This window comes from Porcisia hertigi, chromosome 10, assembly GCF_017918235.1.
Source record: "Porcisia hertigi strain C119 chromosome 10, whole genome shotgun sequence".
NCBI classification, from domain to species: domain Eukaryota; phylum Euglenozoa; class Kinetoplastea; order Trypanosomatida; family Trypanosomatidae; genus Porcisia; species Porcisia hertigi.
In genome coordinates this window covers 88,309-113,082 of record NC_090569.1, presented here as the reverse complement: position 1 = coordinate 113,082, position 24,774 = coordinate 88,309, and the positions used below count along the sequence as shown (strand labels likewise).

The following is a 24,774-nucleotide window of genomic DNA, read 5'->3' as shown; positions in this document are numbered from 1 at the left end:
ACGCTTTTTGTTTGCTTTACTGCTGCTGCATCAAAGGGAGTGTAGGGGTGTACGTTTTTCTTCCTTCCTCTCCTCCTCCCCCTCCCCCTCCCTCTCCCTCTCTCATTGCGTTTTGTCTTTCCTCTTGCGCTCTGCTAACGATTAAAGGGGCATTGGGGTGGTTGACGTCTCGAGAGACCACATCGCCATCTGTCCGATGAACATGTTTCTCTGATCTTTTCGTTTTTGTTGTTGTTGTTGGTGTATATACCTGTCTTTAATACAAACCTTTGCGTCATGAAGATATGTTTCGTATTGTACTTCAACGCTCAGCGGCTCAGCGCCGCATTGCCGAACAGCTGGAGGCGGTGTCGCTCGACGAGGTGCTGCGTCGCATGCAGTCGAGCTCACTGACAAATCCAGCACGCTCCCTCGAGGCTCATTTTGTGCTCTCGACGGAACGGTGTGACCATGGGTCCACGATGCGGGCAGCTGCTGCTGCACCAAGTGCAGAGCAGCTAAAGGAGACCCCCGGCGATCTGCTGCGCAACGCGCTGAGCGAACGACTTCTGGCCGAGGTGCGCCGAGATCTCGACTCGCCGATCATCACCCTTGACGATGGCAGCTTGATGTTGGCCAACTGCGTACGCCATGGACTTTCTCCTCTCGCCACGCAACAGATCTTCGCCCTCTGGCAACGGTGTATGGACCACGCCGCGACGGGTGCGTGTTACGCTGCGCTGTCCCGCACATCCATCGCGATGCTTGGCAGGGGCAAGAGCAGCTCCGCCCTCGCGCGCCCCAGTGGGAGCGCTGCGGGTGTGAGCGAGTTGACGCAGTTTCAGTCTTTGGTTCGTGTGATGGAGGCGTGCCTGGATGCCCATGATGGGCAGAGGCGAGACTTCAGTCTATCCGTGAAGGAAACCTCTCTGGCAGCACCGTGTCTGCGGAGGATACAAACGAGTAGTTCAATCCCCCTCACTCTCGACGACTTGGCGGCGTTGGTGGACTTTGTGGAGCAGCGCTGGTCGCTCTTCATCGACCATGGCACCTCCACGACAGGATTGCTCGTCCAATTCACTGCACTGGCTCTGACGCTCACAGGGTGTGCGTCGTCGGTGGCGGCCGAGGCAGACGCTGGGAGCACCTTCTTGACTAGCCTGCGCCGACTGAGCCGTCTACAGACGGATCGTGCGTTGTTGCAACAACGCATCCACGCCCTCTGTGAGCGAGCCATTGCCTCTTTGTGCTCTCAAGAAGTGGAGTTCGCGGCCGCAGGCGACGGCGGTGCATCACCTTCTCGAGAGCGTCCGTGGTGGTATCAACCGCAGGAGTTGGTGCGTCTGTCGTGGGCGATGCGGCTGGTTGAAGCCTACGAAACGGAGCGGCGACAAGGCAGCATGTCTAGCAGTGGCACTAGGCTGCCGGTTGGGCACTCTCGCCACGGCAAAGGTGGCGGGCCACGCAGGCCAGAAAGCAGCTTGGGACGCGATACGAGAAAAGACGCTGGCAAGGCGGGGCTGAGTTTCTCAAGCGCGGCGCGAAGTACGTCGCCGCGCCGTCCACATACTGCGTCTTCCGCGGCACGCTGGTCACGTCGCGTGCCCACCGCGTGGTGGTCTGGTTCCTCCACGTCCGCTCACGGGGCTTCTGCGGGACACCGAAAGGCAGAGGCGGCTCTCCAGGCAGGGCCGCGACTCGGCGCCTATGTGACGCGCTACGCAATGCAGCACATACCTAAAGCGAAGTCCCGCCGGTCAGCACTACCGCCGTCGTTGCCCTCGTACGCGATATCGGCTACGCTCTTGTCCATTTCCCTCCTTGACATCGAAGATGTTTTTGCCACGGTGTGCATCACCGCATCCCTCCTGGCCTCCACGGAGACGGCGAGGGACTTCTCGTGGTGGATGCGCGATTTTGTTCTCCAGCACCACAGGCAGCGTGGCCTGGACAGCGTGTGGGAACTGGCTGGACTCATCGGGATCGCAGAGGTCTGCGTCGTGTACCCAGATGGGACTCAGACAGTGCTGGCGGAGGCACTCAAGTGCCTTGAACTCTGTGCCCCCATGTTGTGGTGCACTGGTGACTCGGAGGTGACGAGCGGGTTCGGCTCGCCTGGCTTGCTGTGGCCACGCGCGTGCCAGGTCGTCAGCGATGCACTTCCACTCTCAACCGTTCGTGCAGAGGCCCAACGCACGCTGCAAGCGCTGATGTACACAGCAAGCCAGACTGCGTCTTCTTTCACATCTACGGGAGAGTCAGTCAGCGAGCTGGCACGTCGACATCAGCGATACGGCCTCTTGGAGCTTGCATGCCTGCAGCTCCAGTCACCAGGCAACACCATAACTCCGGCAACGGCGCGGGTCATTCTCCAGCTCGTCCTCGCTGCGCCGTTTCGCCGTGACAACGCCGATCACGGGGGGCTAGCTGCGGTGGCGCGCGCCATGTTCGTTTTCACCCGACCGACACTCACCCTTTCTGCCCCTGCATCCACCCCCCAGGATGGACTGCTGTATGACTCCGTTGTCCCGTACCTTTTGAATGAGCTGTCACGGCTCCTCTCCTCGTCTGCTGCTACGTCGGACGATGGCGCGACCGCTTCGGTTGAGGATGACAGGGGTAAGCTGCAACCTTTGCAGCAGCTGACCTCAGCCGAGCGACAGCTACTACGCTCAGCCTTGCAAGAGGTGCGATTGCGGACGCAGTGCGGACGTGGGGAAGGACCGCTGTGGGAACCCGTGCTGGCCCCCAACAGCAGTCAAGTCGACCAACGCCAAGCGACGCGTACAGCACCCGTGCAGGCGCCGTTGTCATTATCAGTGACGACTCCCCAGGTTGGCGTGGTAGGCTCCGCGGGTGCCTCGGCGCCGCCTTTTGATCGAGAAGCAGGCCCGATGGATGCGAACAGCGGTGCGAGTCAGCGATGTCGGCGGTCCCACGGGCGAATCCCTCAACAGCGCATGCGGGTCTCTGAGGAGCACTTGCTCCTTCAATCAGAGATTGATACACTGACCCGTTCTCTCGGACAGCGTCGCTCTCTCGGGTGAGCTAAAGTGTTCATTTTCGCGTGCCAACTGTCTTTCTGAGGTGCTGTTGAGCGGCGATGAATTTATTCAAGCTTTTATGTATATGTTTATATATATATATATGTGATCTATAATGTCCTCATTTTCATTGCTCACGCGAAGTGGGGGGGGCCCCCTTCGCTGAGTTCCCACTCCCTTGGGGTCTACGCAGCGTGTGGCAAGTCACTCTTGGTGTGTGTGTGTGTATTTTGTGCTTACATCCGTGGTACTTGCCGCTTTTTTTGTCTACTTTCCCCTCCCCCTTTCTTGTCACTCACCGCGTCAGCTGTCAGTTGGAGCGGTAAGGCGCAACGCACTGGCTGGAGTCTACAATCCTAAAACGTACCCACACACCCTGTCGCGGACAGTCATGCTGCCCTGCTGGGCGCGTGTGCGGGGGGGCCCCCTGCTAACAGGCTTCATTCCTTGTGGTCCTGTGACGTAGTTTCCCTTGGAGGCACGTCTCTCACCGGATGGTGTGTGTTGCTCTCGTACCTAATTCATACACTCTGAGTGAGTGAGTGTGTGTGTGTGGGGGGGGGCACTCACCTCTTCGTGCGTCGGCACGGTGCATCTTTCCTGTGCGTTTGGACCACTCGGCGTGGGGTCTGTTCTCCACACACATACGCGCACGACCTGGTCACTAGCGCGCCATCCTCCTTTGCTGAGCAAATTTCCAACCAACCCTCCGCGCGCTTTTCGCCACCACTGGAACACTAAACCTGCTCACCTTTTTTCCCCTTGCTCTTCGGCCCATTCGTAGGCGCGCGCCCACTGGTGTCGCTCGCCGCTTGTGGGGCGGCCTGCTGCTCCTGCGAGGGGCCTCTCCCCGTTCGCCCCCCCGCCCCAAGCGAGCACCGCCGGGGAGGCGGCCCGCCGCCGCGGGGGGGGGGGGGGCCTGGGCGGCGCCCAGCAGAGACGCGGGCCCCCCCCCCCCCACCTCATCGATGCATTAATCCAGACAGGGTCGCGTTTGGGTCAACTCCGCGTTCCCCCTCTTCTTATTTTGCTCCCCGCCGCTCTCGTTTCCTGGCGGCTCTTCTGCGCGATGTAGTCCGACGGGAAGGACAACCGCGAAGACGCAGGTCCGAGTCTGTCATGAGGGGTGGGTGATTGGGTGGGTAGGCTTCACACAGACAGGCAGAGGGGGAAGCATGGTGGTGTTTTTTTTTCCTAGCGTGGAGTATGGGGAGGGGGGGGGGGAGGAGAGAGAAAAGAGGGTGGTGGTGTAAAGGCGGTTGGAGGTTTCTTTGGACGCCAAGACAATCAGAGAAGCTGGGGGCGGGGGGGGGGGGATTGCAGGGGAGGATGAGGGCGAGGGAGGAGAATGCGAGACACCCCCACGCAGGGGACACGAGGGTAGGGTACACATTTATGCAGACGCAAAAGTGCAGGGGTGAAGCACTTGCGGCATCTCGGAACGTCAACTAGACAGTAAAGCAGCCCCCCCCCCGGGTATGGCAAGTTCCACTAGGCGCTGAGGGAAGAACAGCCACCCTGGCAACACGCGTCGAAGAGGCGGAGGGGGGGGGGCAGACACGCACCATCACATATGCGATATATACACACACACACACACGCGCGCGCGCGTAAGAGGCGGAGAGGATAGGCACGCCGGCAGGTGAGTAAGGCGGAAAGGAGGGTGTGTGTTGGTGTGTGCATACGAAAACAAGGATACCAATATGAGAAACAACTGCACATGTGTACGCGCCTTGACCTTGACCTTGACCCCCCCCCTTCCCCGTTGTTCACTGACATTTTTTTTTTTTTGCCTGTCTACGATTGTGTGTATATGTGTGTGTGTGTACGTACAAAGATGGGCAGAGGGGGTGTAGTGGTATGGGTATACATAAACACGAGCCAACGGAGAAGCAAAAAAAAAAACACACACAGAGGATTAGGGGATCAGAACGGGAGGGGGGTGTGTGTGGGGAAATTAAGTGAACAAACAAAAAATCAAATGCCTCATTCCCTCTCCCCCCACCCACAAATACACACACAAAAAAAAAAGAACAAAGGCGGAACTTGTTTTTGTGAATTTGGCGGAAAAAAGGGGTTGGGTGGATGGGTGAGTGGAATGTGGGGAAGCAAACACAAGTAAAAGACACGCACGCACACGCCTCATTCTCTGTGTTTTTTTTCAGTGCATTGTGCGTGCGTTGTTGTGTGACGAGAGTGGAAGCGAATAGTGTCGGCGTCCTGCGTGCCACACAGCGTACACGGCGTGAGATTTGATGGCGACGGTATATATATATATAAATTGTGTGTATTTGGGGGGGGGGGGAGGGAGGGAGAGAGGGATAACTGGGGAAAGATGTGCTGGATGTTGCGGTAGTATCCTGCCGTTGTGCCCCTTAGGATCCCATCCAGACGAAAAAAAAATGGGCTTGGTGGTGGTGGTGGTGGTGGGGAGGGAGGAGGGAGGCGAGTGCAAAGGAGAGCTCCTGCGCTGTTGTTGCACAAATGACACCATGTGTATCTTCACCGATGACAACGTCTTCCCCATCAATTCGTGCAAAAACACAGCTTTCGTGTGTGTGTGTGTGTGTGAAAGTGTCCGCTCTCAACCTTGACACACAACGTGCGCCACACCCCAGGTATCCACTCCCCTTCCCCCGCCATCTGTTGCCTGTTGCCCTCCCTCGCGACACGCTTCTACTTTTCCTCGGGGAGAAAAAGTCGACGACGAAGACGTGAAGGAATGCACCGGAGCAAACAAATGAGAAATCGACACGGATCGTTTCCAGTGTGCTGCAGAGGGCTGTGTGTGTGTGTGTGTGTGTGTGTGTGCGCACTACTCTCATCTCACAGTTTGGAGGGGGTCGCGGCGGACTTTTGGAAGAGCGACGGCAAGCCCTCGTCCTGTAGGCCGTACGACAAGAGGTCGAGGATGGCGTCGCGTGGGTTTTTCTTTTCGTACACGATCTTGTAGATCTGCTTGCACAGCGGCATCGACACCTTCAGCTGCTGCGCCAGGCGCATCAGCGGCTCCGCCGTGGCCACACCTTCAGCGACGGCCTTGCTTGTGCGTTGGATTTCCTCGATCGATATACCCTTGCCGAGCTTCTTCCCCACGGTGAAGTTACGGGATAGCTCCGACGAGCATGTCAGGAGGAGGTCGCCGAGGCCGGCGAGACCGAAGACGGCGCTGCCATTGCCTGCCAGCGCAGCCGTCAGATCACGAATCTCGAGCAGACCGCGCGTGATGAGGGCGGCACGCGCGTTCAGACCCATGCCTAGGCCATTCGCCACACCGGATCCGATGGCCAGAACGTTTTTCATGGCGCTGGCCACCTCGCAACCAATGGTGTCGGTCGTGGCCCAGCAGATGAAAGAGCGATCGCCTGTTGTCATGATGCGCTGCAGGCGGCGAGCTTCATTGATGTCGACAGAGGCGACACTGACGCATGTTAAGACGCCAGTGGCCACCTCGATGGCGAAGCTGGGTCCCGCAAGCACCGAGAGCGGGTAGTCCTGAAAGAACTCGCCAACAATCTGCGCCGGGAACTTCAACGTCGAGCGCTCAATGCCCTTCGTGCACACCAGCACTGGCACCCGCTTTTCCTTCGCGTAGGCGATTAGGTTACTGCCGCTTTTCTTGAAGAAGCCACGCAGGAACTGGGTTGGGATGACAAAGAGAATGATCTCGGCGCCTTGGTACGCCTCTTCCACATTCGACGTAAAGGTGATGTTCGACGCCAGCTTCACCCCCTTGAGGAACAGCACGTTCTCACGTTTCTCATTCACGAGCTGCGACTCCTTCTCATTCATGTGCCACACGCACACCTCGCGGCACTTCTTTGAGAGCACCATCGCCAGCGCCGTGCCGAAGGCGCCGGAGCCGAAGACAACGGCCTTGTTCAAGTACAAGAGCTCATTGGTGTTAATTTGTGCGTTGGTGGAGAGCATTTTCTTCTTTTCCGAGTTAGTTAACGGGTTGTTGTTGTTGTTTTTTTGGGTGGGTGGGGGGGGTTCGTCGTGGTATAGAGTGGCTATGACTGTTCGTGTGTGTGTGTGTGTGTGTGTACTGCTTCACCAGCGTTAGTAAGATACAGGGCTTGCAAATGCGCGTCGGGCCCGGCGTCGTAAAAGTGAGGGGGCGGGGTGAGGAGTCCGTAATACGTGGAGAGGAGAGAGAATCTGTGTGTGTGTGTGTGTGTTGCCCGTAGTAGGGGAAGGATGAAGCCAGAGGAACGAGAAACAGAGAGAGAGGGGGGGGTGTGAGGAAGGTGGACAATAGATGAGACGTAGATGGAGCAAGCCCTATACAAGCTAGGGCGACGATGCGAGGGGATGTTGGGAGTGGGTGTGCGGCGATGCCAGTGCAAGGAGTTCATTGGTCGAGCTAGCCGCACGCCAGGTGACGCAGAAGCGGAAAACAAGTTCACCCCTTTCCCATCAGAAAAACGGAACATTTCTTTTTTTTTTGCGTTGTTTTTTGTTGTTTGAGGAATTCACGCGTCTCGCCATCTCATGGCAGACACACACACACGCACACGCACACACGCAGACATGTATATACATATATACAGAGAAGAAGAGGAACAGAGTTCAAAGACAGGGTTGCATGAACTAAAACAAGCCAAGAAGGAGGGAGGGAGGGAGGGGGTGGGAGCATCGCCACCACAATCACCACTGCTGCGGCATCCGAAGAAACACCGCAGGAGAATTTCGTCTATGGGGGTTGGTGTTGGCGGTGGCGTGAGCGAGAGGGAAAAGGGAGGGGAGGGGAGGGGAGACGCTCTCCAAAAAAAAAAACAACAACGATTCATTACCTCCTCCTCCTTCTCCTCTTCCCCCCTCCAAAAAAAAAAGAAACGTGTTTTACGACGACACGAGTGGACACAGAAAAAAACAACACTTAAATTAGCCAATTTCCAACACACACACACACACGCACACACTTGTGCAGACTTTGCAGGGTGCATTCATGTGTGTGTGTGTGTGTAATGTGAGGAGGGAGGGAGGGAGGGAGGGAGGGAGTGAGAAGGGGGGGGGGCGCGGAAGCCCACGAAAAAAAACAAACAAACAAACAAACCAACAAAAAGCGCACCGGTGCAAACATTATGACTCTGCCGAATCACGCTGGTTTTGTCTGAGGCTTCCCTGAACACGACGAAGAGCGCACCATTGGCTTCGATGTGTGCCCCACCACTGTAAAAGGCCCCACGAATTCCTTGGTGGCACCATCATCATCATCGTCATCATCATCTCTGCGCCCACGGTGAAGGTTACTCTGACCTGCTCCTGGTGCATCTACACGGCCGGGAACGGTTGGCTCTGGTGCCCTGTGATGCAGATGCTGATACGGACCCGATGGAGACGCCGGTGGCGGCGGGAGCCGCGGCAGGTTCTCCACGGCGTGTGTGGCAGGTGTTTCGTCTCCCTTCCGAGGACTCTCCACTAATCCCGGAATGGGGGACGGCGTGGCCGACGGCATCGGGGGCAGTGGGGGTATGGAAGGGTCGAGGTTCGCGTACTTGGATTTGGATTGATGCCGCAGCGGGTGCACTGGGTGGTCGCTCACCAGACTGTCGTTGCTGCTGGTGGTGGTGGTGGTGCGATGGCTGTGGTGGCGCCGTCGCCTTTTCGGCAAAGGGGGCCTAGCGTCACCGCTGTTGTTGTTGCTGTTGCCGCCGCCGGGGTGCATCAACGACATCGCCGCCCCTGGGGTGCTTTGTGGATGTGGTGTGGCATGGTCTGACTCGCTATTGTCACGAATGTTGATTCGAATGTGCGTGTTGTTGCTGCTCGGCTGTTGTTGCTGCTGCTGCTGCTGCGCCTCTTGTGACGGTGGTGTTGGGGTGGCCTCCATGGGCAGCGGCGCTGGCGACTGTGGTTTTATCGGCCGCGGTTTATCGGCAGTGCGGAGCACATACCGGTCGTTCGCACGCGGTGGCATGTACACATGCTTCCCGCCAGGACGGGTTGTAAATCTTGAGCGGTTCGCTTTGATAGGCTTGAAGTGCATGATTCGGTGCTCCTCTGTCGCCTTGTTTTCCTCCTCCTCCTCCTCATCTCCCCTGCGGCCATAAAAAATGCACCACAGCAGTATCACAAGCAGCACCAGAAGAATGAACAAGAAGATGACCCCGACAATGAGCAGCACCAAATCATCGGTTGTCCATGGATTTTCCGACGCCGGCGTCCACTGCGTAGGTAGCAACGGTTGAAACGCTGTGCGCGCGTCTTCAGGGGCGAAGCAGATGATGAAGGTCGAGCTCGGAACCCGAAAGTTGAGAATCAGCTGATCCGTCTCCCTGCCCTCGCGTGGCGTTGCTTGAGCCAGCACACTCGAGCAGTTGGAGGGGGCGCTGAGCGTGTAGAGATGTGTTGTCGCTAGTCCAAACCCCGCGAGCGTCAAACTCACCGTTTTCCCTGGCTTCAGTGTCGGCACCGTTCCCACGACCTTCATCACACTCACCAAGGTGCCCTCGTAGGTCGAGATGATGGTGTTGGATGGCGTGTAGAGGACGCGCACATGAAAGTTCCATGGAGCTCCATTATCGAAGGTACCTCCCTCCGCATCCACCGGCTCCGCGTGCTGCTGCGACTTCGTCGAGCTTAGGGAAGACAACGACGGCTGTGGCGGCGCACTTATTTGCCAAGTCAGACTCGAGCCCCAGAACGTTTCTTCAACCTCCGATACGCTGCCTCCATTCGGTAACTGCACACTGTAGTCGCTTTGCACGCCGTTCACTGGCCCTTTCGCATTCGCTAGGGCAACCGTGCACTCCAACAACTCTGTGGGCTTGTACCACAGCTTCGACCCCGTCCGCTTTGACACACACGTCATTTTTGATGCCGCGTCTGCCGGCACTCCAATCAATATGAACATCTGCGGGCTATTCGTCATCACTGTCCAGGCTGGCGTGGTGGTGCTCGTCGATGTGCTCACGTATTCGCTGGCGAAGACAGAGCCAGCGACAAAGATGCTCAGGCCAGTGCTGGGGGTTACGGTGAAGTTGTACAGACCGTTGATGTCCACCGGGTAGGCGCCCAGATCCACCGGCGTACTCGTGCTTTCTTGACCGTTGTAATAGCTTGTCACTCTCAGATCCTGCGGCCGAGCCACAATGTTGCGTGGTTGGCCCCCAATCATTGCGATGCCTTGCACTCTGCAGTTCAGTATCCCACCAACACGCACCATGTTCGACTGCGGGAGCTCCGTTGCATCGGCGCTGCAGCCAATGGTCGTCTGTGCAGATGGCGACGTTGCTAGCCGCACTGTCACGGGAGAGTTCTGCACCGGCCAACCCTCGAATGGCGTTATGGGTTTCACCAGCATCACAATGTAGTTCACGAGTCCAATTAAAGACGGTGTCATTTCTGGTGCAGTCACTGTAAACTTATACATTGGGAGCCCGCTGCTCGTGGTGCCGCTCTGTGTCACGGGGCTGACGGTGCCGGCATTCACATCCACTGTAAACATGTTTGGTGCATCGCTGATCAACACTTCGATAGTGCAGTCGATCGTGTCTGTCGTGGACCCGCTCGTGCGGTCGAGGATACCCTCTGGAAGGCATGACACCGACGCCACGTTCACAACGGACTCGCCACTCGTGGTCACGTTGACCACGTCCGATGTCGCTACCAGCGTGTCACCGCCCGGTAGTTCGACTATCGCTTTCATGATGTACTGTCCCGAGGTCGACACTCGCAACGCCAAGAACGTGAAGGTGGTGTAATTTACCTGCGAGTGGGCCGTGTCCCCGGACAGGTAGCCAGGTGGCGCTTCAGTCGTGCCGTCGCTGAGGTACAGCACCATCTTCACCGTGCTATACGGCGCCGACGTGGGCAAGGCCGACGTGTCAAGCAGCGTGATTGTGGGTTGAACCATGCACGTTAGCAGGGCCGCACATCCATCTGGCTGGACGGTGAAGACCGCTTCTATAGCGCTCCGCACTCCAATGTCTAGTCGAGTCGGCATGAGGATGGGGGTGCTCGATGAGGACTGCCGAAAGCATACCATGTGGATGCCCTGCTGGGTCGGCGTTGTGCTGTACACGGCGGTGGTCCCGTCTTCGCTGGCAGACTTCATGGCTTCGTAGTTGGCATTGCTGTCGAGGCACACACTCTCCACCGTCGGCGACTCCGTCGTGTTTCCCACGAACACCAGGGCAGCTGTGTTGGATGCAGTCAGTCCGTTGCCAGCGAAGAGGATGTCCAGTTCGACACCCACCTCAAGCACTAAGCTCGTGACCGTCATGCTGACGACGCTTGGTGATACTGTGAAGGGGGTAGGGGTGATGAGAACGGGGCTTCCCCTCTCGGACGCCCCGTCGCCGGTCGTCAGGCTGTACGTCGCGGTGTAGCACAGCACGTAGTCACCCGTCTCCGTGAAGACTAGGTTTCGCAGCATTGACGACATGCCTGTGCTTGTTGTAGAGTCCGGGTTCGTGGAAATCACACGCGGCACGTAGTCTTCGTTCGTGCAGATGTCGCTTGGAATTGCCCTCGCGGCTGTGTTCAACGTTGAGGAGGTCGAGGTGTCAAGTGCCACGGCCACCACCACATCTGTTGTTGACAAGCCGCCGCCCCGGAGGACGACCGTGTTTGTATTTTTTATTGTCATCAGGGGCGGTAGGCTGACATCGGTGACAGTGCTCGGCAGCACAACGGGGCCGGCGTTCGTGACGGGACCAAACAGATGCAAGGCTGCTGTTTCGACGCTCTCTGCAGTGTAGCACAGTGCGTAGGGGCCAGATCGAGTAAAGATTTCACCAGTATCCCACTTGCCAGTCGCAGGGGTGTACGTCAAGACATGCCTCAGCGACGGCGTCGTCTGCGATTGCGCGCACGCCATCCACACGTCCTTCATGGTGAGCGACGACTCACTATCCTTCATGGCTGCCAGCCACGCCGACGCTGTCGTCTCTCGCGCCGACGACTCGCTGTGACTAGCAAAGGTGAGAGAGACGGCCAGGTGGCCCGACACGTACACCGGTGTCGGTGTGCCGCTCCAGCCTTGCGGGCTGGAGGCTGTGGCTTCCACCGCTGCCACCACACGCGCACACTCACGCCCCGTTGCTGCGGCACATATGCCCACCTGGTGTGAGTAACACACGTAGTACATCCCTGCTGCGGGAACGGCGGCGGTGACAGTGAGCACGCCCGTAGTGGCGCTGAATTCCACGTCTGTGAAATACGCGTCGTTGGCCGGGCTGCTGACGCCGACGCAGTCTGTCGGGTCCTTCACCAGCACGATCCAGTCCGTTATCGTTGGCGACACGGAGAGATCAAAGCTGAACACCTCCTCCGCCGTAACGAGGAGCGAGACGTTGAGCGGCGGGGGCACGCCTTGGCTAAGGGTAATGGCGTCGCTCGCCAGCACAGACACGGCGTTGTTGCCAGCACTCCAATAACACAGGGACAGGAGCGCTGTAGACGGTGCGGTCTCGGGGCTTTCCGAACTGCTGCCAGCGAATGCATACGTCCATGACGCGCGTAGTCGCGTTGCATCACTGCATTTTGACACGACCACCGCCCCGGCGGGGAAGGCCATCTCCATCAGCGTGCTAGATGGGATGAGTGCGGACACATCCGTGTAGTAGTGCACGTCGTAGCAGTTGCTGTCGCTGAAGAAGAGAATAGCTGCACCGTCAGCGCAGGACTCGGCGTTTGTGTTGACCAGCGTCCACGATATGGACTCACCAGAGAGGAGCGTTGTGGTGGGACCGGTGAGCTTCTCCGACGTGGCCCCGCTCGGACTGGCTGTCCCAGTAATAGACAGCGGGTTGCCAATGACGTGATACTGCCCACCACTCAGCTTGTAGCACACTGAGTACGGGACGTTCACACCGTCAGACGACACCCGCCACACTTGTTCTGCGTGTGTGCCATTTGCATAGAGGGGGTAGTACGTGATCGTCGCTGCCGACGGGTTTTTCTGGCACATGGCGTCGGTGGTACTGCCTTCCGCACTCGCCTGGATCAGCTTCATTGAGTCTGGTGCTTCTGTCGTTGACACGAGCCCCCACCCAATAAATAGGGACGTCAGCAGCTCGTTTGGCCGGTGCACGCTTGGCTCACGCACCGGGTACAGCATCATCTCCTGCGGATTCGACTCCACCACCACGGTGTCGTAGTCCCAAACCACAATATATCCACCTGGCACCCCTGGGAGGGCCATCTTGTAGCAGAGAGTGTAGCTGCCACGTGTGCCGACGTCCATTTGGAAAGAGATCGACTGCGGCAGCGTTTCGGTGAGCGACGGGGCGGCTGTGACCGACGGCGCGGTCTCAGCCTCTGTAGGGGCAATGCAGTTGACGCTTGAGCCGTAATACAGCACCACGCGATCCTCAGCGGAAAGGCCAGACGTGCCCTGGGTAGACGCCGTGAAGGTGAGTGTGAAGAGCTCACCTTCGAGGGTGGTGACTGGCGTGCGCGTGACCTCGGACGGGTTGCGCTCGTAGATGACGAGGTCCGCGTATACGAGCGTCCATACCGTGTCCGCTGCCAGTCGGTAGCACACGCTGTACGTGCCAGTCACAGTGGTCACGAAGTTCAGCGTCGCCGTTGACCCATCTTTGTTCACCCCTGTGACCGTCCACCCCTGCGCCGTGCCGGGGATGGCCTCGGTGGGCTCACTTACACTGTATGCCGCGAACGACGGCGGCGGCACCGAGTCCTCGCTGCAGTTGGCCGAGTGCTCGATGAGCTTCACCCTGTCTTGACCACTGAAGCCGGAGCCGTAGAAGTTGATGTAGTTCATCCCACTCACCCGCGCAGAGGCGGGCACTGTGTCAAAGCTTGCCGGGTTGGCCGGAAGGACATCGGCAACACCCCCCGGGACTTCTGACCAGCTGCTGTCGCTCATTTTATAGCAGCTACGCGTTTGCGTCGGCGAGGCTTGCGCCGGTGCCTGTGCCGGGAAGATGGTCGTGATGTACGTGAGATCTGGCGTGCCTTGCACCACCTCTCCAGCGGTGTCCGAGAGGGTCCAGCACGAGGCAAGATTTGCCTCTTTGGCACCGAGATCACTGCCCGGCGTCAGCGCAGCCGCGCCCGGTGTCGACGTGTCTCGCTCGAAGAGCACTTTGATCAGCTGCCCCCGCCGTGGCGGTTCGACATCTGTGCGGACTTTGGACGGGTTCGCGTTGTCCACGCGGAACGGGTCGCCGCTATCGGCAGCGCTGCACTTTGCGAGATGGTAGCACGCAATGTAGAGCTGAGCCTCTGTGGGATCGAAGTTGCCAACGGTGTATGGGGCGGGGCCGTTACCACCCTCCCGCGTTGGTGGGCCGTAGACGCCTAGAAAAGAGGTGGCTGCGAGGGTGCCATCACGGAGCGCGGCAGCGCATCGACCGTCGGTGTAGGCGGAAGCACTTGACACTGCCAGAAGCGTGGCACCGTCGAAGGTGCCGTTGAAGGCGGGGCCCGGCATGTAGGGCGACGGCAGCGGGGCGTACGGCACTAGCAGAGGCCTCACCTCGGCGCTGGCGGGGCTGAACTTCATGAACAGCCGCTGCCCCACCTGAACGCGCGCATGGGGGAAGTCCACGGTACTCGGCTGGCGCGGCTGAATGGCAAAGAAAGACTTACCCGGGTCGCTGGCGTAGTTCAAGGGCACTGCAAACTGGTTACCTGCCGCGTCTGTGTAGCAGAGTCTCACGGCGCTGGTGCCGGTACGGAATAGAGCTGCCGCCATCGGGTAGAACGTCTGCTCAGGCGTCACATCAGAGAGCACAACACCGTAGGTCGGCTGAGGTGCATCACCAACCGTCACCGTCGCCGAAGATGCCGTTAGCGCGCCGCCCGATACCAAGCACGGCAAGGTGCCCTGCACAAACCGTAGGCGATCCTCATTGGTAAAGACCTGGCCGCTGATCGCTTGTGTCAGCATGACGGCCACGGTCTGCCCCACATTCAAGCATCCCACCGTCGCCCCGGTTGGGGTGGAGGTTGTAACCTGCAGATCGGTGCATGCCGGACTCCAGTTCGAGTTTGTGCCGAAGCGGTAGCACAGTTTGTATGCACCCGAGAGCGGCGCGAAGAACACCGCTGCAATGCTGTCCGTGGGGTCGACCCTGCTCTCATCCAAGGGAGAAAGTTCTCCTACTGTAATGGTGAAAACCGCTGCTGCATCGTTCGTGCACCACTGATTTTGCGGCACCACCCGCACCTCATCCACCAACGGCGACACCAAGGACGCGAACAGAGGTGTTCCCAAGATTTGAGTGGGGGCGTAGTACATGGCACGCAGCGAACCCCCGTTGCTTGTGGAGGGGTGACTCGGATCCTCGTGGTCGCCATTGGCGGGGCTCAGCGCGCCTGTGACGGAGCAACTATTGATAAGTCCCTCTCGAATCGTCAACCCCGGCAGCACCGGGGCCCACGTGCCTGCCTGCAAGAGGTAGCAGAAGTAGTGCGTGCCTTGACTGACCTTGTCATTAGAGAAGGTTGCAAGGGACTTTGTGTGGAACTTCGCTGTGTTCGCGCTCAGCACTGTCGCCGGTAGCGTCAGGAACGCGGTGTCGGAAAGGTAGAACATCTTCATTAGCGTAGCCGGATCCTGTTCGTTGATGTAAGACTCGACGCAGTTGCGCGGATCGCTGACGACGGTCAGGCGGTCTTTCAGACTCACCACGTCATCCTTTTGCTGACTCGCCATTGTGAAGGTCAGGTTCAGGGTCTGCATCGCGCGCAGGTAGTCCTCCGTAGACGGAAACGTGGTGAGGACGAGATAGGGCCGGATCCAAAGCGTGTTGGACGTCGTTGGCGACGATGGCACGACTGTTGAGGCGACGCGGACGTATGAGGTCGACAAGTCCGTAAGCGCGCATACCACCAGCGTGGCAGAGCCGAGGGTGTAGTCGTGCTTGAAGACATACGTGTACAGGACTGCACTGACGCGAGTGAGGGTGGCCCCCGCCGGCGTGAAAGCCGGCGCGCCGTCGCAGTCCGTCAGCTCGTCCACGTACGTGACAAGCTTTATGGCGGTAGGCGGGTAGGCCGTCATGGACGCATTCACCGCGAGGCTGAGCGTGATGGTCTGACCGACGTAAGTCGGCTGTGGCGAGGGGGTAAAGCTCTGCGGTGAGCCCGGTGTGCCCGTCATGTAGCACTCACCCGTCTTTGCGTCGATTTGACCACACGTGCACACTGGGCCCACCAGGTTTTTATGCGTGTAACAGATCGTGTACCTGTCTGTAGTAATTCCCAGCCCAGGAGGCCACAGCACCGAGTACGTTGCGGATGTGCTCGTCGAGGACTCCAGCCGCGCTGAGCCTGGGAGGAAGCTGTCGATGTAGCGCTCATCGCAGTTCAGCGCGGTGGTCGCGTAGAAGGAGAGGCGCCAGCTGTCCTTCGTGACGTCGGTTCCGTCTTCTATTCGGAAAGTGACCCGCTGCCGTTGGCCCGAGATGAAGAAGTCTTCCTCCACGCATTGTATGGGACCAGTCGTGATGTTCAGCGGGCCAGGCACCAGGGCTGCAGTAGCCCCGGAGAGGCGGTAGCACAGGTTCATCTCGTCGACGCGCACAGAGGCGTTGGCGAGTGTCACAGCTTTGTTGGGGCTGGACTTCGATGTATCCCACTCGAAGAGAAGGCATCCACTGCACGTATGCGGGTCTTGGCCACAGTTCACAGTGGACGGTGCTGCCCACGCGACATCCTTGTTGACGCTTGGCTGCAGAATGCCGAGCTTGTCGGTGAAGGCGAGCGTGAACTCCAGCCCAATGGTGGTGTGGCCAGAGGCGATGCTCCACGACTCCGGCACCCGTTCCTTCACTGTGACGGAGCCGGCGGTGAGCGTGCCACCCACGACACCCCACGCCAGCTCGGTCGCGCTGTAGTAGCACACGCGGTAGTCTCCAACCGTTTCGAAGCTGCGGTATCGCAGCGGGTCTGTCGAGTCGATCAGCGTGAGCGTCGTCGTGTGTTCATCCACCACGGTGACGCTCATTGTGTCGGGAAAGGCTTCAACACTCTTGGCCGCCTCGCATGCCTCGTAGGATGGGGCTGTGACCCTCACCACATCCTCCACGCTCGACGACACCAGCAGGTGAAACGTCAGCGTGACGCTCTGCCCGACGCGCGGCGGGTTCGGAAAGGTATCCATGGTGGACGGGTTCGGTGGGTTAATATAAATGCTGGGGGCATCGACGGTGCTGGCCGCGTCGGCCCACAGTGTGTTGGCGTCATTGTGGATGCACAGTCGCGCTTCTCCAGGAACCTGCCACACTGACACGTCCAGTATTGCAGCCGACCATATAGCTAGCGCCGGTTCCTGTACATCGTCCTCCGTGAAGTTGTGGCACCATGTTCCTTTCCATGCTGTCCTCGCACTCAACACCGCAGCGTCGATCACCGATGTCGTCGTGCCACCAACCAGCTGCAGGTTCAAGTGTTGACCCGCGCGGGGCATCGTCTTCGTCTCGGATGAAGAAATCACCGTCACGCTCAGCGGCACCGGCACACTCAGCGTTAGCGCCGCGCCGACCTCGCGCCACACGGAGTTGTGTTGGTAACACACGTAAATATCGACTGGGGCATCCAGTGAAATAAACTGTGCGACCACTTTGTACGTCGCACCGTCGGAGGTGGCGTCGCCGAGGCGCGCGAGATGTGGGCTCGAAGTGAATGGGCGTGGCGCCTTCGCACACGGCACATCTGTGAAGACGACAGCGTCATTTGCTGTGCTCAGGTCGGATCCCATGATGGTGAACTCAATGTACTGCCGCTCGCGCGCCACCCCTGTATCCGCCACGTTCGTCACGTAGCCGCTTGGGTTGCTCTCGACCACTGTGAGAAGTTGTGGTACCTCGGCCACCGTTGCACCGGCGCGGATGTAGCACACAGCCGTCCTGTTGGTGCCGACAACAGCGCTACCCGACATACTCAGTTTATACACCGGGTACGCACCTCCGCGCGGTGAGACAACAACAGACTTGTCATCATCGCACACTGTGTTCGTGAGGGTTTCGAACTGCACCACGTAGGCCTCGTCTCCGTCATTCCCCGCGTCGGTGTAGCTGAACGTCGTGCTCACCTCCAACATGCCCTTCTCCACGATAGCCGGCACCGTTTCGAAGATTGCCGGGTCTGCCGCCTTCATCAGCGTCGTCTGCACCGCATACGGCACTCCCACATATTCCAGTTGCCCGGCCTGACGATAACACACCACGTAGGAGAGCGGGAACAGCGCGGGGGTGGCTGGCGGAACGCCGGGCCCCAAAGAGGGGATGTGCGCTTTCCACTCGCCGACACCAGTGGCCGGGATGGTGCCCGTCAGCACACTTGTGTCCACTACTACGCCGTCTTTATTGATGTCCAAGTTATCCCAGCAGGAACGACTCTGCTGCACCAGCATCACGCGGTCGGCGCCGTCGAGAGGCACGGCGGCGGTGTAATTCACAAAATTGTACACCAGCCGCTGACCTTGATACTGTGTTGAGGCGGGTAGCTGCGTTACGCCGCTCGGTGAGTTGGTTGCCGGGGTCACGAAGGTGGTGGTGCCGCCGATCTGCGCGTACCCGCTGTCACTGCGGCGATAGCAAATTGGGTACCCCTTCGTATCGTTGAAGCCTACACGCAGTGTGATGGTGACGCTTCTGCTCGAGGACGCGGTCTCGGTCACTTGCGCGATTGCATGCACATCACCGTACGGCACGACGGCTTCTTGCTCGTCGAAGCAGCTGCACCCCACACACGCCACGTACATTTCATCTCCCGCCTGCGGATCCGCCACCGTCAGCACAGTCGCACGACCGCGCATCGGGGTGTTGCTGGACAAGACGCTTGACGGGCCACCCTCGAGCACTGACAGCTTCGGCTGCACTTCTGCATAGGCACCGACGGTGGAGATCTCGTAGCATACCGTGTAGTCCTGTGCCCGAATCCCATCACCAACCAGGGCAAGAAGGAAGTGGCTCGTTGTGCCATCGCTGCTGACCGACACAAAGGTACCGGTGGCGACGGCGTCGCGTACAAGGCAAGGGGTGCCGGGCTGGACCAGTATCAGTGCATCCCCTTTGGTCAAACTTTTGCCAGTAAACACCAACCCCGGCCGTGTCCCGACGCGTGGGGCGAAGCTTGTCGTGTAGGAGACAGGATTCGGCTCCCTGACGACGATGGTTGCCAGCCGTGTTAAATATTGACTCGTGCGGCGGTAGCACACACCGAGGGAGACGAGGGTTTCAATGGGCTTCGAAAAGGTGACCAACACACTTGTCGAGCTCACGTACTGGACGGTGTGCGGCACGTCTTGCCACTCCGTTGGCGCGGCAGGGCGGTGGCACGTCTCCAGACACGATTCCTCAGCGGGGACAATGTATACCCGGTCCGTTGATACCAACCCGGTGCCTGTGATTTGGATCCGAACTGGTGCCGATTGCGGCAGGATGACTGGCGGGTTGGTGGTGACCTCATATGGGTTCTCCCTGGCTACGTTTTGCGGTGACGTCGATATGTCTCGGAAGAGCGCATCGTGCTCCAGTTTGAAGCACCAACGGTAGGACACCGTCGCCGTCTGGCTCGCGAAAGTGAGGTACCAGTTCGAATATCCCCTGCCATACGCGTCCAGTGTGGCCAGCTGCGCGCGGCCGCCGGATTCGGTGATGAGAGTCTTAACGTCTGTGACGCCTTCACAGCCGCCAGCGATGCCCTCCAGCACATCAGACGGCACTACGACCAGCACATCCGAGTCGCTGAAAGGCACGTTCGGGTACATCGCCGGGTTGCGCGCAGTCACGTTGTACACAGCGCTCTGGAGCGCGTTCATCGACGAAGCAGGGCACGTCGTAGCGGTGAGGAAGTCGGCAGGGTAGACCGAAAAGATGGAGGCGACGCCGTTGTTCTCGGCCACTACTGCAAAGTTGGCTGTCAGGCTGCCGGAGGATGCAGCCATCTTGCGGTAGCATACGTAGTACTCGCCAAGGTATTTGCTTGCCTCCGCCTCCGTGCCAGTTGTGACGCTGAAGACAGTCAAATCGCTTGTGCTCTGCCCCTCGATAGGCTTGAGCGTGACACCGGCGTACGGGCCTGATATCTCCTCACACGGCCTCCCTTTCAGCCCCTGAGGCACCGGGAAGAGCCGCACTTCATCTGCGTTGCTGAGGGAGCCGCCGACACTGCTTCGAAACGACAGCAGTACGTCCTTCCCTGCCAGTCCGTAGGACGGCGTGAAGGAGCAGGGGTCGCACTTCCCTACAACGAGCTGCGTGCGATGCATTATCTTGGGCGCTGTTTCGGCGGCATCACGGCTGATGTACACTACATAGTTGCCCGCATGCGGTAGCGACACCGTAAAGGTGCTCGCTGGCTCTTTCTCCTTCTGGTAGAGTAAGGGCGCCACATAGTCAACGTCCACGGCGCACACTGACACCGGTTCCCGTGCGAAGTCCACGCGCTGCACCTCCAGCTTGGCCACCTCACTAGTAAAAAAGAACGTGAAGGGCTCGTACGGACGCGGCGGCACCCAGTCGGCGCCGCTCGAGCCCCGCATTGGCCCGACAAAGGGGTCGCCTTCTATCAATACCCCCGCGAAGAGATACGTCGGCGGTGGCGACTGCCGCGGCACCTCAGCCCAGCTCAGCATCGTTGTCCGCCCCTCAGAAAGCGCGTAGCAGACCGTTAGATTCGCCACAGCGGAGCCGCAGATCCGGTACACATTCACACGGCTATCGCTCTCCGCGCTCACGTAGCTGAGAAGGCCGACAGAGCTGCTGGTAGTGGCGCTCGCTGTGCAGTCAAAGCCTCGATCTCCCGTGCCACGGTCAATCAGCTTCACTTTATCTTCCGGCCGCAGTCGTCCCTCGGTGCCGGTGCCGCCGCCGCTGCCACTGTCGTGGATGTGAAGTGAGAGCACCTCGGTCTCGTACGCTGGGGCCACCGAGAGGGTGTAGTGCGTAGGGTGCGCCGCGCCAACTGTAAACTGAGGGATTTTGGATACCCAAATCCACGCGTTTTCCCACAAGACGCTCTGATAACACAAAATGAACGTGCCCGTCTCGTTCACACGGGGGTGGTAGTGAGCCAACGTGCCGCTCGTGCTCTGCACAACGCTGCCCGCTGCACCGGCTGGCTCGCTGGCGTCGGCGTTTTCGGCATGCTCTGTGCATTGTGTCATGCTGCTTCTGTCGTCACTAGTCATGTCGTCACTAGTCCTGTCGTCACTAGTCATGTCGTCTTCGCTGCTCAGCTCATCACTCGAGATACGCACAATCTTCACATGGTCTCTATTGCTCAGCTGATAACCCACAATGGCAACGTCCAAGAGTTGGCCGAGGTAGGCCGGCGACGGCGTCACTGTATACTCTTGCGCGCCCATCAACCCAACCGAGAAGATGAAGTCGCCTGCAGCGTTCGGGACGGGGAAGTACTCCTTTTGGTCGTACGCCAGGAAGCACACGAAAAAATATCCCGATTTCATGATCGTTGGCGTCACGCTTGCCTGCGTCGTGTGCGTCGAAGTGAAATTCGTGAAGTGCGTCGTGCCACCGATCGGCGCCGTCGCCCCTGAGCAGTTTAGCGTCGCCATCACGTCGTCCACGATGTATATCTGCGCCACGTTTTTGTTGCCAGCCGCAAAAATCGGGTCGATCGCCGAAAAGTTCATTGTGAACGCGTTCTGAATGGGGATCATCTCCGGCACCGCGTAGGTGGTCGGGCTTGGGTTGGCCACTGGCAAGGCGGTGGGAAAGACAGAGGCAATGTTGCGGCCGCTCTGCTGATAACACAGTAGGTACGTACCCACCAAGCCGAAGCTGTGCTGCGTGAACATGGGGTTCACGAGGTACACCTGCAGCGTCCGGTTCACCAGTGTCACGGAGGCCGATGACGCCTCCAAGGTGGAGGAAGGGCGGTAGCAGGAATCGTGGTTGATCTCGTCGATCTCGGTCACGCTGCCGGTGCCCGTGAAGGGTACAAAGAAGAATTGTGTCATGTTCTTCATACTAACGCCGGGGCCGTAGGTCGCCGACACCACTACATGCGGCACCCACACCCGCGGCGTTGTCGGGCTCGTCGTGAACGCTGAGACAGCGGCACCCCCTACTTTTAGCACGGCTGGGTTCACGTGCAACCCGCCCACCACCTCAAAGTCGTAGTACGCCTGCCAACTCTCACGGTTGCGACGGCGCATACAGATATAGTAGTTCCCCGGCGTCGCGCGAGCGCGCAGGTGCACGTATGGCACCGGAAGGTCTGTAGTTTCGTTCAAAATGCCGAGGGGCGCGTAACCAAAAGCCGCAGGAATCTCGTCGATCGTGCCGGCACCGAGCGGTTTCTGGCATGCGTTGTCTGTCGTGATGCGAACCACGTCCTTGTCCTTGGAAGAGCCTTGGCCACCGTCCAGCACCACATCCAGCTCTACAGTGGTGTGGAATAGTAGAAACACCCGTTCGCCCTGGAGCAGATTGAGATTTTCTTCGATTGACGCAGCACTGCGTGCGAGGTAGGCACCGCTCGGCGACTGCGTCTGGTACACGACAAGCGTCGCTGGCGAGCTAACGTATACGGGCTGCCCGCTATTCTTGGCTTTGTAGCAGACGACATAGACACCCTGCAGGAGCACGTTCGCCGGAATTGCCCACTGGGTGTTCACAGGGCCTGGCTTCGTCATAGTGCCTTGGGTGATGATGGTGTAATTGGAATTGGCTTTGATGACATCATCTCTATTCCAGTCTTCAGACCGAGGGCACATGCTGGGGCCTGGCACTGCGCCATCGGGCACCAACACGAGAAGCGCCACGTCGTCTGCGGTGAGGTAGTCCGCCACTCGGTCGTCGCCGTAGAAGATGATGTTGACTGGGGCGTTGACCTGGACCTGCGTAGGCGACGATGTCCACTTGATCGGCACCTGCCCCATGACGTAGAGGTTTCGGTCGACAGTGCCGCCTGTGAGTGGGGACGTCGCGAAGGTGCCGCTTTGCCTTTCATAGCACACCGTGTAGCTTCTCTCTGCCGCAGACACGATCTCGCCCCCTTGGGTGTAGGTCTCAGGGATGAGGAGAGAGATTGTCGTCGACGGGCTGCCTTCAGTCTGTGACACGACGCCCTCCACCAAGATTGTCGCGTTCTTGAAGCCGCACTCAAACAAACTAGCATCAATAATTTGTACCACGTCACCGGCTGCCAGGTTAGCCGAGGCAGGGGGTGTGTGGTCGTCATCATCATCATCATAATCATCTTCATCTTCGTCGGAGGTGCTGCCTGCAGAATCCCTGGAGAAGGTCAGTGTCACCAGCTGCCCCACCATCGCGTGCGCAGGGGCGGTTGTATACGTCGTGGGCACGGGGTCGTACACCGCGACTCCGGGGCTGCTCGTCGCGGTTGTCGAAGCCTTGGGCGGAGTGGTGACGACGCGAAACAATCCATTCGATGTGTTCATGCATAGTGCGTACAGCCCTGGATGGACATCAAGACGGCCCTGGTACAGCCACAGCGAGTCCGAGGAGCCGCTGCCCGGCACAAACGAGAGCGTCAAAACGATTGGAAACGCTGTGAAGTTGCTCGCCACTGCCTGGAAGGGCGCGTAGTTGCACTCGGCGACACTTGTGTCGGCCACGACAAGTTGGGCATAACTCACCTCCACCCCGAAGGTGCCCGCGTCGCTGAAACTGGCGCCGACGATGAGCTGTTCGTACTGCGTCAGCGGTGAGAGCGTTGATGTGAAGTTAAACGGACTCAGAACGTAATGCAGCGGTGTGCTGAGCACCAGTATCGCCGAAGCCTCCGGATGACCAGTGAAGGTGATGGTTGCCACCTCGGTTGACGATCCGGAGCGCCAATAGCACACAGAATAACGTTTTGAAGCGTTCGTCACACGCAGTACACCACGCCACTGCGTCGCGGCTTCATTCACCTCTACGGCGCTCACCACAGACACTGTAATGGAGGCATCGCTACAGGTTCCCCCATGAATGGAGACCATGTCTGTGCTCAAGAGACCTGCACCTTGAATCGTGGCCATCACGTACTTGCCAATCACCAGCGGGTAGGAGTCAAACTCGATGGAGGACGGGTTCGAGGCGACGAGCTGGATACCAGGCGGCGCGGGCGTCGACGTGGATTCCACCAGAAGAGTGACAGGAGCCCAGGAGGTGCCGGAGCGCATGTAACACAGTTTCATTAAACACGGCGCCCCGTTCCCCGGGCACAGCTGCGTGTTATCGAGCAAGCCGCCGCCGAAGCGCTTCTGCTGGTTAGACACCGTCCACGACACACCCGTCTTGGTCGGCTGCAGCGGATACGGTTTTACACTCGGCTCGAGCCACTTTGCCAGCTGTCCATCGCTCTGCACCTCGTTGGTGCGGAGGTCGTGGCAACTGTACCCCATGTCTGGCAGCAGGAATGCGGTATCGTCGATGGTAAGCCCCGTGCCGTTGATCTCCAGGATGTAGTCTGGGCCCTGATTGGTGTACACGCTGTAGCCGCTGGACGCTGTCGGGGCGTAGCTCAACGGGTTTCCTGGGGTGACCGTGAAGGTGCCCGGGATGCGACGTGACGTGATATAATTGTCGCCATAGCATACTGTGTAGTCGCCACTCGCAATATACTGGTCAGGGTACTGCATCGAGGTCGTCGTCAAGCACGAGTCGCTGCTGTAGGTCCCCGGCACTTTGGCCCAGCAGCTCGAACGGACACCAGGTACAAGCCGCAGCTTTCTGCACGTGTTGCAGAGCGTATCTGTCGCACATTCGAGGTTCATCACGACAAACTGCCCAGCAGAGGGGGCGCTCGGCACCGGTGTGGCGCTCTGCGGATTCGACCCGTTCACTGTCAGCAG

General features: G+C 59.0%; 3 protein-coding genes across 3 annotated transcripts; 1 reads left to right on the top strand and 2 right to left on the bottom strand.

Moving 5' to 3' along the window:
• Nucleotides 1-284: 284 nt before the first annotated feature.
• JKF63_07615 (uncharacterized protein) lies at nucleotides 285-3,026 on the top strand (the record flags this gene model as incomplete). The annotated part of the gene is made up of 1 exon (XM_067903547.1): nucleotides 285-3,026. One exon carries the CDS (start codon nucleotides 285-287, stop codon nucleotides 3,024-3,026), a length of 2,742 nt encoding a protein of 913 aa, XP_067759028.1.
• Nucleotides 3,027-5,849: 2,823 nt separating this feature from the next.
• Nucleotides 5,850-6,953, bottom strand: JKF63_07614 (uncharacterized protein; the record flags this gene model as incomplete). The annotated part of the gene is made up of 1 exon (XM_067903546.1): nucleotides 5,850-6,953. One exon carries the CDS (start codon nucleotides 6,951-6,953, stop codon nucleotides 5,850-5,852), a length of 1,104 nt encoding a protein of 367 aa, XP_067759027.1.
• A 1,171-nt stretch (nucleotides 6,954-8,124) lies between these two features.
• On the bottom strand, nucleotides 8,125-22,854 carry JKF63_07613 (uncharacterized protein; the record flags this gene model as incomplete). The annotated part of the gene is made up of 1 exon (XM_067903545.1): nucleotides 8,125-22,854. One exon carries the CDS (start codon nucleotides 22,852-22,854, stop codon nucleotides 8,125-8,127), a length of 14,730 nt encoding a protein of 4,909 aa, XP_067759026.1.
• Between the last annotated feature and the right edge of the window lie 1,920 nt (nucleotides 22,855-24,774).